General features: G+C 46.3%; 1 protein-coding gene across 4 annotated transcripts in view; it reads left to right on the forward strand.

Moving 5' to 3' along the window:
• Window positions 1–13,930, forward strand: part of RALGAPA2 (Ral GTPase activating protein catalytic subunit alpha 2) — a 282,721-nt gene that overhangs the window by 88,793 nt on the left and 179,998 nt on the right. For all 4 annotated transcript variants that reach the window (XR_013831632.1, XM_079945309.1, XM_079945307.1 and 1 more), the window contains 3 exons: window positions 1,590–1,701; window positions 8,294–8,531; window positions 11,743–11,907. Coding sequence is in view for 3 of the 4 variants with exons in the window: in XM_079945309.1 (XP_079801435.1) it covers window positions 1,590–1,701; window positions 8,294–8,531; window positions 11,743–11,907 (515 nt within the window). In the remaining variant the exon portion in view is untranslated. The remainder of the gene's footprint in view (window positions 1–1,589; window positions 1,702–8,293; window positions 8,532–11,742; window positions 11,908–13,930) is intronic.

A 13,930-nucleotide genomic window follows, 5' to 3' on the forward strand; every position in this document is an offset into this window, starting at 1 on the left:
CACAGGCTGTCCCAGCCCTGGGCCATTTCTCCCCTCATCCTCCTCAAAGTCGCCAGCTGCTCCAGGCATGCGTGCCCCGATCCTCTAGTCCTGAGCCTGCAGGGTCCGTGGGTAGGGGGCCGGGCGGGCAGGCAGAGCAGAGCACAGTGGGAACGGGCACCTGCAGAAACCAGGACGGAAGTCGGACAGGGTCAGCCACGAGGAGGGCAGGAGACCCTGGAGAAGTTTAATGAGATCCAGCATCGTGTTAAGAGAAAACATTGTTCTCAGAAATGTGAGAAAACTATAAAGGAACCATGATTTGAGATCTTATTATCCAACCTGGACCAGATTACTTTGTCCACTTGGTTTTATCACTGAAGAGCCAGGCCAAGGAGGAAGTTACAGAGATGAACGAACGGTTCGTGCTCAAGACCTCGAAGTAGTTAAAGGGACCGGGGTGATTTCCCTCCATTAACAGAAAATAATGTGTTCTCCGTTTCCATGGCATCTGGGGGAAGATGTGAAGAATGTAACTCAGCTGTGAGAGAGAAGAATGCCCTTTGGCTGTGCTAGAGAACTTACCATCATCATCACAATTAGCGGTGCTATTTTGTGTCTCTAGTGTTTTATACTCTTCAAAGACTTTTTACATAAAATGCCATCTCCGGGACTTCCCTGGTGGCGCAGTGGTTAAGAATCCGCCTGCCAATGCAGGGGACATGGGTTCGAGCCCTGGTCCGGGAAGATCCCATATGCTGGGGAGCAACTAAGCCCGTGTGCCACAACTACTGGGCCCACGTGCCACAGCTACCTAAGCCCGTGCGCCTAGACTCGTGCTCTGCAACAAGAGAAGCCACCTCAATGAGAAGCCCGCGGACCGCAACAAAGAGTAGCCCCTGCTCGCCACAAATAGAGAAAGCCCACACGCAGTAACGAAGACCCAAAACAGCAAAAAAAAAAAAAAAACACCGTGCGAGGAGTGCTGTGATGGAGACATTGTGACCGCGGTTCCGAGGGGTGCCCTGTTTGCAGAGTCAGGATCTTCCAGGCACAAAGCTCTGTACCCTAAGCGTCCAGTGGTGACCTTTCCCAGCCCTCCTACCTGTGGGAGTGCTGTGGAGCGCGGCCACCCACCACTGCTGACGGAAGACCTCCCCAGGACGAGGACCAGAAAGTCCATGTTGTTTACTGTCACACACAGAGATAGGGAGGCCGCTCAGTTTAAGTAAAATAATGGATGTGAAAGTTTGAGAGTGCTGCGTAAGTTCAGTAGGCACGTTCTCCCCGTGTGCCGTAGGTGCTGGCACAGGTGGAGAAAACGCGTCGCCTCCATTTTTACAACCGGGGGGTGGTGGTCAAGCTGGGATGAGACCTGGGTTGTCCTGTCTACTGATGTGGGCACAAGAGGCGTATTTTTAGAACTGTGGTAACATAAGCTAGCTTATTTTGATAAGTATGGTATTCATTATGTAATGGGCATTGAGATACTTCTGAATGATATGTGATTATCAATTTTGCTGAATCCTTAAGAGAATTTCATGTACCTATAAATGTAAGTGCTTTGGAGATGTGATGAATAATATGAGCTTTTATTTTGTGTGGCCCAGGGAACAGATGTTGCAAATACTACTCAGGATAACGGAAGCTGTCATGCAGAAGCCAAAGGATAAACAAATAAAGGACTTGTTTGCCCAGAGCTTGGCAGGGTTACTGTTTAGGGTAAGTTTTTTTTATTAAAACACTGCAAATGCAAGAAATGAATTAGATTTTACAGCAAATTAGTTTTAATCACAGAATTTCAAGAGTAAAATTAAACTAACTTTAAATTTCTAAAAATTTAATTAGAAAATTTCCTTCTTAGCTTTGTCTTGAAGGTTGTAATCTTGTCTTTACAATTAGTGCTGCTCTTCTCTTAGGCCTTCCCACCTTTCTGCCATCTACTTCCTCTTTTGATTTGCTGAAGGTTGCTAGAAATTAGGAAGATGACAAGAGCTGATGCCCTTGGTGTCGGGCCAGGTAGATTTGAAGAGATGAAGGATGGACAGAGCATGGGAATTGGAATAGGATGGGAGAGGTTCGGTCTAGAGATAAACGTGTGAGGGCCATTGATGTGCTGAGCGATTGTGTTTAAAGCCACAGGGCTGGGTGGGATCACCTGGGGAGGGAGAGTGTGTCAGAGAGAAGAGGGCCATCTGCCGATGGTCAGATGGAGAGGGCCAGCCAGAGATGCTGAGGAATGGTGGCCAGTGACCTGGGAGGGTCACTGGGGGCGCATGTGTCCTGGATGCCCTGAGAGCAGTGTTGAGTAAGAGGAGACAGCCAGTCGACTGTTGGCTTTGCCAAGATGTTGGTGGCTGAGAATGTTCTAGGGGAATGAGGCCCACCTGGAGTGGATGGAGGAGAAAGTGAGAGCTGGGCAGTGGAGGTCCCAGCTAGAGTCACAGCTTTGCAGAGGGAATGGTGTAGAAGGGAGCGGGGAGGAGGGGGTGAGCTGGAGCCAGCGGGGATGTGGGGAGCAGGGTTTCAGGAAGGTGGCGGTAAAGTATGCTCGGTCACCAGTGGGGATGATCCAGGGAGGGAGAGCAGCGTCGTCTGGGGCAGGGAGAACCTCAGAGGTGAAGTTCTGGACCAGGTGAGGAGCCGGGTTGGCCTCCAATGGGAGCGGAGAGCCAAGGAGATGGCTGCGGTTCCTGCATCTCATGGCAAGAAGGGTCTAGCGCAGGAGTCTCTGACGTCACCCTAAGGGGCAGAGAGGAGAAGGCAGGTGAGGAACTGACGGCCTGGAAAGAAGTTGAAAGGGTCCTGAGGGCGGCAGCCTGTTGCAGCATTTCTCTTTTCTAGAATCACTAGTATTTATGGAATGCATGGTTGTTATGAAATATTTCTGACAGAGAGCAGTGTGAAAGAATGTGACGTTCTATCCAATAAAGGCTGTGGTCCAGTGGATGGGCCTGACTTTGAGTAATCCAACAGGAGAACGAGGGTGGACCATCAGCTGGGGTGACACTGCAGGGACAGAGGTGGCTGCCCTCCTCGGGGACTGGAAGATGGTTTTGGAGGTTATGTGTTAAGAGCATATCCAGAATACAGGTAGGTTCTGTGGGTGAAAGTGACAAAAAAGAGAAGTTAGTACTCTAAATAAAGCCAAATATTCCCTTTGTAACGCAAGAGAAGCCAGCTGTTCATATTAATTTTGAATAGTTTACTATGACTGAATGATCCTGACCTGACGAGAAACGTAGGAAAGGCTGCAGGAGTAATTGGCATGAACTCAGTTAACCCCTCATGGTATAATCACCTTTAGTCTGATAACCTTGCCTTCACTGGATGGGTGAAGTGCTCTGCACACCCTTCTGTGTGTCCCACTTTGCTGTGCTCTCGCCTGTAAGGTGGCACTGACCACCTGCCCTGCGGTCTGCCTGGACAGACAGACCCTCTGCTCACCTTGCTCTGACTCTGGGGCATCTCACTGTTCGACCTTCCTGACCTCCCCTTCTTTTTTTTTTTTTAAAATCTTTATTGGGGTGTAATTGCTTTACAATGGTGTGTTAGTTTCTGCTTTATAACAAAGTGAATCAGTTATACATATACATATGTTCCCATATCCTGACCTCCCCTTCTTGATGGGACTGGAGCTGCCATGTGTCATGGATGGGGGCCGGGCTTAGGCGACGGGTGCCTGGGCCCCACTCCTCACCAGTTGTCTAGTCCCATATCTATTGTGGGTCTTGGAATTAGAGTGAGAACTTGTCACTAAACTAAGCAAGAGTGTATTGTAGAGTGTGGTTTCTGTTTGTTTGGTTTGGGTTTGGGGAGAGGGGCAGAATCCTCCTCATTAATGGAGAAGTCTTGTCAGATCTTACTCGAAGATGAGTTTGGAGTCCATGATTATTAATGATTTTGATGTCGTTGTTGTTATTATTTTGGCAGTGGTTCAGCGCATCCAGAGGAATGCTTACATTAATTAAGAGCTAACCATAAAGTAGCAGAGAGAAGATGTGCTTTTTAGACTTAGACAGATTCTGGGTTCTGACCCCAGCTCTGGTACTTCCTGGCTTGTGTGGCCTTGAGCAAATCACTTCATCTTTCTGAGTCTTGTCCCTCATCTGCCACAGTCAGGAAAGGGCTCCTTCCTACCTTCCAGGGTTGTTGGAAGAATCAGAGAGGATGCACCTGGATTTATGATCATCTGTTGGCCTCCCAAGTCCTTTTGTGAGACCCCAGGAGGAGGGAAATGTGAAAGGTCAGGGCAGATCTGCCAGGCAGTCAGGCGGCTCCATCTTAGTCCCATCCTACAATTAAAATGTGCTCTCTGGATTCCCTGGTGGCGCAGTGGTTGAGAGTCCGCCTGCCGATGCAGGGGACACGGGTTCGTGCCCCGTTCCGGGAGGATCCCATATGCCGCGGAGCGGCTGGGCCCGTGAGCCATGGCCGCTGAGCCTGCGCGTCCGGAGCCTGTGCTCCGCAACGGGAGAGGCCACGACAGTGAGAGGCCCACGTACCGCAAAAAAAAAAAAAAAAAAAAAAAAAAAAAAGTGCTGTCTGATCATTATTTGTGTGGTCATGCAGCCTGTCTACAATTGCCAGATACTTGATTTTTAAAATTTTGAATAAAGAGACTATTAAAGGGGACGGGGAATTTTAAGTTGCCATTATCCTTTTATCTTTTTCTAATTTTTCCTTTAGCGTTTAGTTTTTTCTCTGTCAGTAAATAAGTTGGGTTGACAAATTTTCTTGAAAGGATAGTTGAGTTTTACTTAGTTTTAAATACTTACCACGTCATGCTGATTGCCATAAATGATGCTTTACGTACTTCCATCAGTGCTAACTGTGCCTCCTGCTTGAAGCTCAGAAGTATATCAGGAAACTTGGACTTCGGTCCTTCTGTTTATAGCCTGAGCCAATACCTTAAAATTATGTCATCCCCTAAGTGAGGTGGGTAGAGAGACATAGAAAGTGGTTGGTTAGGAAACTTTGTAAGAAAAGGAGTGATTTACCAGTGAAGGTGTCTTTTATACGTCTTGTGTGCCAAGACATACTTGATAAAACATGACTTTCAGTGCCGAAGGATGAAATTAGGGATGCCCTTATTCAGCTTTTTATCTTTAGAGAGAAATAGGACTCCAGAAAAGCCACGTAAATTGTCCAGGTCACAAACCAGGTTAGTGACAACCGAGTCTGAGGCCCTCTCTTCCCCTCTTCCTGTTAGAAAAGGGGGCCCTGGGCTTACGTCTGCTGACTGTCCTTAGCTGTGAATGAGAATGAGGTGTGATGTGTGATGATGCACATGTTTGTGAGATTTGTGGAGGTGAAGCCTATGAGCTGCAGGAAGTCATGGTTCTGTCCTTGTCTAATAATTAGTCAATAAAGCGAGGCCGGTGCAGGACCCAGGGGGCATCTTATACACACTCCTCTGCTTTTAAACCTGAAGCCAGCGCCGTGACATGTGAGGCTGAGTCCTGGCAACTTGGCCAGTCTCTGCATTCTCCTACTCTGGAAGATTATATGTATATTTTAAAATTTATTTTATTTTATTTCTGGCTGTGTTGGGTCTTCATTGCTGTGTGCGGGCTTTCTCTAACTGCGTCGAGCGGGGGCTACTCTTTGTTGCCGTGTGCGGGCTTCTCATTGCGGTGGCTTCTCTTGTCACGGAGCATGGACTCTAGGTGCGCGGGCTTCAGTAGTTGTGGCTCACGGACTCTAGAGCGCAGGCTCAGTAGTTGTGGCGCACAGGCTTAATTGCTCCGCGGTACATGGGATCTTCCCGGATCAGGGCTTGAACCCGTGTCCCCTGCATTGGCAGGCGGATTCTTAACCAGTGCACCACTAGGGAAACCCCTGGAAGATTACATTTTTGATCTACCATTTATTAATTTTATTGTGTATATGCACTTTATGGTAATGACCTCAAACTCATTTTGAAAACAGGAGTGTAAAAAATGAATAAACAGAAGCTGGCATTTTAGTCAGAATAAAAATGTATAATAAAGTACTAATAACAATAAATGGTAACATTATTTTACTTTTTCCTTTTGCATTGTCCTTAATTTTTAAAAAATTCATTCATCTTAGAACCAGATTTTAAATATGAGTGTTTAGAACCTTGTTTTCAATACACTCAACTATTTTAGCTCAACTTTAACATTTTTACCCCTTTAAAAAGTGTAGTTAACATGAATTAAAACAGAGAACAGGTACATTGTCGTGAGGGTCACTTTATATATGATTTTTCAGGTGGTCAGAGCAGGCTTGTCTAGGTACAGACTCCTTTCTTTTTCTCAAAGTTTTCCTAGGTCTATATTAGAAAAATTTCTTTTAATTAAAAAGCAGTCTACGGCCATACGACCCTGAACCCGTCTAATCTAATCTAAATTAAAAAGCAAATTCACCCCCATCCCATGCACAGTACAACTCCTGACAGCAGTGGGAGCCTATTTGCATCTGGGTTGGGCAGAGATATTGGCAAGTTGGCACCTTACCTGGTACATTTTAGCTCTGACAATAGATCAGGGAAGTTACCCAGACTTTGGCTATAAAGATTCCCTCTACTAAGATTAGGAAAGCATCTGGGGCTCATCTGAGATGGACTTGGCACTTCTTTCAAGGGAGATACATTTTGGTTTTTTGTTGTTGTTTGTTTTTTATTTATTTTAGTTTTAGGCTGTGTCGGGTCTTAGTTGAGGCACGCGGGATCTTCGTTGAGGCATGCGGGATCTTTCGTTGTGGTGTGAGGTCTTCTTTCTGGTTGTGGTGTGCGGGTTTTCTCTTCTCTAGTTGTGGCGTGCAGGCTCCAGGGTGCGTGGGCTCTGTAGTTTGCGGCACGCGGGCTCTCTAGTTGAGGCGCACGAGCTCAGTAGTTGTGGCACGCGGGCTTAGTTCCCCAACCACGGATTGAACCCTCGTCCCCTGCGTTGGAAGGCGGATTCTTTACCACTGGACCACCAGGGAAGTCCCGGGAGATACATTTTGAGTTGAATTTTAAAGGATGCGGAATATTTTGGCAGAGGTAAGGAGCTGGGCACCTTGGAGGTAAGGAAATACCCAGAATACATGCATAATTGTCTTGTTGTAGGGTTGCCCCTGCGAGCAGCTGTAGTACTGTGGACCGTGAGACCAGGGGGACTGAGGGACTCTTAGGGAAACGAACTCCGATGGGGGAAATGCAGGCTGCTTCCTGGAGACTGGGGGTGGGTGACATCAGGGACACCCAGGAGGAAGTGACGTCCAAGTTGTGACCTGAAAGAGTGGGCGGAAGTTAAAGAAGCAAAATGAGGAAAGAGAGGGAGGGAAGGGTATGTGCAGAGGCCGGGAGAGGAGAGGCCAGGTGGAGGGCCTGGAGGACTCTCAGTGGAGGAAACTGAGTTCTTTTCACAACTACGCTGCGTGGCAGGTGCCTGCAGGACGTGGCATGTGGGCTACGAGTGAGCAGAGAGAAGGGTCAGGAAACCAGCATCTCGAGAGGTCTGGGTTGAATGTGGGCAGCGAGCAGATGGTCATTGGAGCCATGAGAATGGGGACCAAAACCTAGGCAGAAGGTGGGGTGGCAGAGGATGGAGTGAGTGTGGAAGATGGAGTGAGTGTGGGCCATTCTTTCAAGAAATTTGGCTTTGAAAGGGGAAGAAGGGGCTGTAGCTCGAAAGGGACATCAGGGCTCAAGGGAACTTCTGTGGGGTTTTTTTGAGATAAGGAAGAATTGGATCATGTTTACATGCTGATGGGTAGGAGCTGGGGAAGTAGGATGGGCAGGGGGTCAAGGTGAGGTGGGGTTAACAGAAATGCAGAGTCTGAGGAGGAGGCCGGGAGCAGGGGTCAGGGTCGGGGGGCACGCAGGAGAGCAGGGCCCCCTCCCTGCACGGCCTGCAGTGGGGGAGGAGCTGGGCAGATGCAGGCCTAGTGGGCGGAGGTCCAGGGCATTGTTTCCTGGGGTCTGTGCTCTGAAGTCTGCTTTGAGCTCATCTGCTGCCAGTCAGGCAGGAGCTGGTGGAGGTGGAGGTTTACCTGCAGAATACAAGGCTCAGAGTGGCCCCTGCAGGGAGTGAGGGGGCGAATAGGCTCCCCAGGTCCCGCCAGGACCAACCACAGACACTAGGATCATTTTGATCAGTGTCTGTTCAGAATGATAACTAATTTCACAGTAGCTCAAATCTTGATTACAGTGGATCAGATGCATTTTGAGAAATTAAACACAGTATCCCCAAGCACTTTTTATGTTAAAATTCATTTTATTAATAGTGATTTTCAATGTTTTGTCGAAAGTACACTTCTTCCAAATGGAGATGGTTGAATTCTCCTGTTGATTGGTCGTTTTCAGACGCTCATGGTGGCCTGGATCCGCGCAAACCTCTGCGTGTACATCTCTCGGGAGCTCTGGGACGACTTCCTCGGGGTGCTGTCCTCCCTCACAGACTGGGAAGAACTCATCTACGAGTGGGCCAGCATCATGGACTCCTTGACGGTGGTGCTTGCCAGGACCGTGTACGGAGTTGAGATGACAAACCTACCTCTGGACAAATTAAGTGAACAGAAGGAGAAGAAGCAGCGAGGCAAAGGTATTTCCTGCCTGGCTGGGTGGCACCGGGCGTCTGAGTCTGGGGAGGAGTGTGTATTAAACAGCAGGCAGTCGATGCATGGAATTTCATAGTCAGCTGAACCAGCTGTACGGACAGAATCTTTTTTTTTTTTGTGGTACGCGGGCCTCTCACTGCTGTGGCCTCTTCCGTTGCGGAGCACAGGCTCCAGACGTGCAGGCTCAGCGGCCATGGCTCACGGGCCCAGCTGCTCCGCAGCATGTGGGATCTTCCCGGACCAGGGCACGAACCCATGTCACCTGCATCGGCAGGCGGACTCTCAACCACTGCGCCACCAGGGAAGCCCCGGACAGTATCTTTTAACGGTGGTGTTCAATTGCGTCTCCTAGCACTGTGTCCCCTTAGTGAGGATGACGGACAGGCTGGGAAGAAGGAAGAAGGAGGATTGGGAACAGTAGTGATAGCGGTGGGGGCCGGGTGCACCTTCTCTGCCTTCACCCTCAGGGGAGCCTGTGATGTCCGTGCCACTCTCCCCACATCACAGACCAAGAAACTCAAGGACAGAGTCCACAGGGATTGGCTCACTCGGGGTCACACAGCTAAGAAGCGGTAAAGCCGGAAATCAAAGCCAGGCAAGTCCCACACAAGGCGCCCCACTATTTATCATCTATTCTGCTGCGCCCCACCCCCGGGAAGGTGGAGAAGTTCTGAATGCTTCACATGGAGTCATTCTGGCTTTTTTGTGTTTCTGGGTGAAAATTGTTTTGAGACCTGGAGTCAGATCAAGGCGGGAAACCTCAGTACTGATCTCTGTTGGGGATGACACTCTGCAGCCCGTCTTCATTACTGTTTTTAAGGCTGTGACGCAGTCCTTGGATTAGTTCCCTGTACTCCAGCTTATTGTGTAAAGATTTTGAGGCCGCTCATAGAAATACACATAATACAATGGATAAAATACATAAGGACACTGGGGCGGAATGAACAGGGGTGGAGCTCCAGGCATGGATAAAATGCCAGGATGCACAGTGAAGAGCCTCGGTGCTGCTGGGGAGGCGGGAAGGGGGCCACCGCAGATTCAACTCCGATCATCACAGAGTAACACGGGAGAATCACGGAGTGCAAAAGGTGGAAACAAGCTGGTTGCTTGGCTTGTCCTGGTCCTGGGGCCTGTGAGGAATTTTTCCTCCAGAGACTTACAAAAAGCGTGTTACTTGCTGTGGTCAACTACAGCCTCGACAGTGGTCTTAGTGTAGATGGTGTCAGTTAGCTTTGCTGTGTGACAAAGCACCCCAAAATATAGCGACTTCAAATAACACCATTTATTCAGATCATGATTTTATGGGTTGGCAGTTGTGTTGGCCTCACAGCTGCGTTCGCAGTCAGCCGGGCTGTGACATGCTCAGCGAGCGGCAGTTCCACTGCCAGGGGTTAGCCGGCTGTCAGCTGTGCAGTAGAGGTGACGAGGCCGTACATCTTTCATCACCCAGCAGGCTAGCTCAGGCTGTTCACCTAATGGCTTAGGGTTCCAGGAGCAGGGGAGGACACACTCAGATTTTCAGGTACATTTCAAATCTCTGCTTGCTCAGTTTTGCAACCAAAAGTCATGTGCTGAAGCCCAGAGTTGATGTGGGAGAGGATGACAGAGGATGTGGATACGGGGAAGTGTGAACCAATTATGATTAGTTAACTGCAGAGCCATGTAGTTAATGTGACTGATTCCTAGAATGTCTTCATTGCAGTCTGTGAGTGGCTTGCCAAGGCACCAATTAGTAAGAGCAAGTCAGTGAGAAACCAAAACTAACTAGTTGAAGTATGGGGCATTCCAGTGGAATTGTCTAATCCCAGTTTGGATTTAGACCGCCTAATGCAATGTTCTCACATACTTTAGCAGAAGATCCTTTTTTCTCCCTAGTTGAAGTTGTAAGGAGCCCCTTCCTAAAAAAAATATATTAGTTGGAGATTTGGGATTGAAGTCAGGGCAGGGAGCCCAGAGCCTGAGCCCTGGGCCTCTGTAGTGTCCTCCATAGCAGCTCTGGGGGCCTCTCTGTAAACCCAGAGTCTGGGAGGGTCTAGGTGCTTCCAGCCAGGAACTTGGCTCCCTGGACTGTGGCTCTCAGTCCCGAAGAGTCTACCTGACTGGGGCACCTTTCAGGATGGAGGGGAGTGGCTGAGACAGAAAGTAAGGACTTTCTCAAACTAACCATGTTCCCTGCCTCCTGGAATTCTTATAATCCACCCTCCCCTTCAGCCCCCAAAATATTCTCTTCCCTCCCACTATGTGAACACAGATTCATAGGGAGAGATAGGCTTGTCTTAGGAAGGTAAACAACTTCAAAAAATGCTATTTTCAGGAAAGATACAGAACAAATTTTACTATTTAATTAATGACCATGGCAAATATTTCTGATTTATTTATTATATTGCCTTATTCTTAAAACACATTTAAATATCCATTATGGAAATACTTGCTGTACAAGCACTAGATTTGTGGAAACAAAGTACACTCTCAGAAGAATCTGGGTGTGACAGCGAGCCACAGGTGGCAGCCGCCAGCCACATCGCACGTGTGCAGAAACCTCTAAGTGGCTGATCCTCTTTTCTTCTGTCTTTCTTTTGATCCTTGACCACTTACTTAAAATACTCGTCCAGAGCAGTATGAGAGGAGAAAAAAGGTGATTCACAGATCTGCAGTATTTTACTATTTGGAGCTTCGCTTAAAATAGGATTTTGTATTGTTTGTAGAATTTCATTAACTTTGCTTATTTGAGTATAATTAGAGTTTATGGGCATAAATTTCTTTCAGGGATTCATGGAGAGGTTGGCGTCTACAGGATGGAATACTGTTCTCAAATCAGGATCTCTAATTTACTGGTTTATAGAAGCAGTTTTTGGAGTATCCTGAGAGCCGTGGTATAACTTCCTTTGACATTGTTCTTATGTTGAGGAAGATTTATTAATTTTTTTTGTATATTGGAATGAGTACCGTGAAGATATGTGAATTTTCATGAGACCATTGAAGATGCTTGAAAAATACTTTGGCAACAGGAGTTTTCAGATTCCTGATATATGAATAACTCCCTAAATTGTAATATAAGGAAGTGGCACCTAATCTGCAGCAAGAGAATCTGCTGACTTATATACATCATTCTATGTATGACATTTGCTGAGCAGCACAGGCTATGAAAGAAATAATAATGAATTCAGTCTCTGGATTATTTTCCTTGTCTCGTAGGCTGTGTTCCAGATTCTCAGAAAGGAACCACCGTGGGGAGATCCTTTTCTCTGAGCTGGCGGAGCCACCCCGATGTGGCCGAGCCCATGAGATTTAGGAGTGCCACCACATCCGGGGCGCCGGGAGTCGAGAAAGCGAGAAACATCGTCCGCCAGAAAGCAACCGGTAAGCACGTGTTCTAGTATTTCTCAAAGGAATGGATTTATAGGAATCAAATGTTTTTAAAGTTTTAAAGTTCCACTCAGGACTTAAAACACCAGGCCTTTTATTAACTGAGATGTCTCTGTATCTTTTCAACTTTCTGTCTGACTACTTTCCGAATCCGTTTGTGACATTTATTTCTAAATCCTTCATTGTGAAAAAGAACTTGAGATGTTAATATTGAGTGAGATATTTGTGCAAAAGAGAGAAAATAGATGTTTTGTTTGACCCTTGAAGAAAATAGATTCTTAGTAATCACACAACCAGTTGCATTGTTGTTGCTGTTGAACAATGCTGATCTGAAGAGAGGGTGGAAACTTATTCCAGCAAAGAAAAGGAGAATAAGGGCTTAGTTTTCAGGACTGGAAGGAGACATTTACATTTTTTGCTTCTTTGGAAAATGGAGCTTTACATGCCTGTAGATGTTGACCTTACAGGCTGTTAGAATTAACAAGAACTTGACCGGGAACCTCCAGTTAATCAAACTGTTGCTACAGTTTACTCTTAAAAAGAGAGAACTCTTTAATAAGTAAGCTTGTATACAGTTTTTAATAAGAACAAATAAAGCCCCGAACCTTCCCAGTGACTTTGAGGCTGTAACTTAAGTTTAAAACAGATTCCTATGAGTTTTTCTCAGATTCCTGTAGTTTTTCACATCAATAATACCATGCAATTGTCATTGATATTCAGCATGTTGACCGCAGAGAGAAGGTCACAGTTTCCTCTGGTCATAAATCAAGGATTCATGGACACTCAACATTTTTTCCAATGCTTAGTAAAGGCTTACTACAGACGGCTTAGAATCCTGTTGGAGTTTTAATGAAAATATATTACGCCTCAACCCTAACTCCTCCTTGTTTTCACCATAGTATTTGTTTGTCATTGTCACCTTATTTATACCCTCCTTCTTGCTTCCTCCTCTCCCTGAGGAGAGACCTAGTTTCTGGTAACAGGCAGCTTTGGGGGAGGCTTATTCACGCATTTCCTTTCTCATCCCAGCTCCCAAAATACCTTTCTTCCATCACTGGATCCTTAAAAGGGATCAGAAGAGAAGTTTGTGACAAAGGTGGCATCATGCCTGAGCCGCCCAGACTTCCTGCTGCCTCTCACAACCCCTGAATTACAGAGGTGATAAAAGTGTTCATTCAAAGCACTTTTTAAAATTTTATTCTCACATTTTAACGAGCAGCAAATGATTGTATATTGCATGTTCCATATGCCACTACTTGGCCAAAACACAGCCATAGGAGAGATTGCATCTTCCTTTTTCAAGAGGTATTCTAGACCAACAATATGGTAGAGGCGCCAGTAGGTTTTAGAAAATCTTCTGTGCCTTTACGCCCGTGCGGTTCTGTTTATCAGTGTTCTCAGGGGCCTGAAAAGTCATACAAAGCTAAGAGCTTTTATTGGGTTGGCCAGAAAGTAACATCTTACAGAAAAACCCAAATGAAGTTTCTGGCCAACCCAATACAAAGTCATGTGAAGGTCCTTGTAGAGTATGTCACTTCAGCACCATAAACCTGGCCTTTGTAGGATTCATTCAGTTAAAAACACTTGGAAGCATAACCTTTAAAAGAGAATGAAGATGAGAGCTATTGAGTAGGACGGATCTATTATCTTCATGTATTCTACACACATACATGTATGGATATGTATATATGTATTTCCTATTTTATACTTTTTAATATTATAAAATATTATGATTCTTGTTGCCTGTGAAAACAATGGTTTTTGAATATTTTGTTACGTCCTGCTGTTTTATAAATGTAATCTGCATAGGCTACACGAGCTTTTACTCACTTCTATTATTTTTACGTATTTTTAGTCTTTTAAGAAGGCCCACTTCTATTATTTTTACGTATTTTTAGTCTTTTAAGAAGTCTTTTAGTCTTTTTGGTTGTGCAGAGGCCACCTTTTAATGAGAGAACAGGAAGCAGCTCATGACATTAGTTTGTGCACTGTTATCATGAAGAGTTTTTATTATGGA

The sequence above is a fragment of the Stenella coeruleoalba genome (assembly GCF_951394435.1).
Source record: "Stenella coeruleoalba genome assembly, chromosome: 15".
Classification (NCBI taxonomy): Eukaryota; Metazoa; Chordata; class Mammalia; order Artiodactyla; family Delphinidae; genus Stenella; species Stenella coeruleoalba.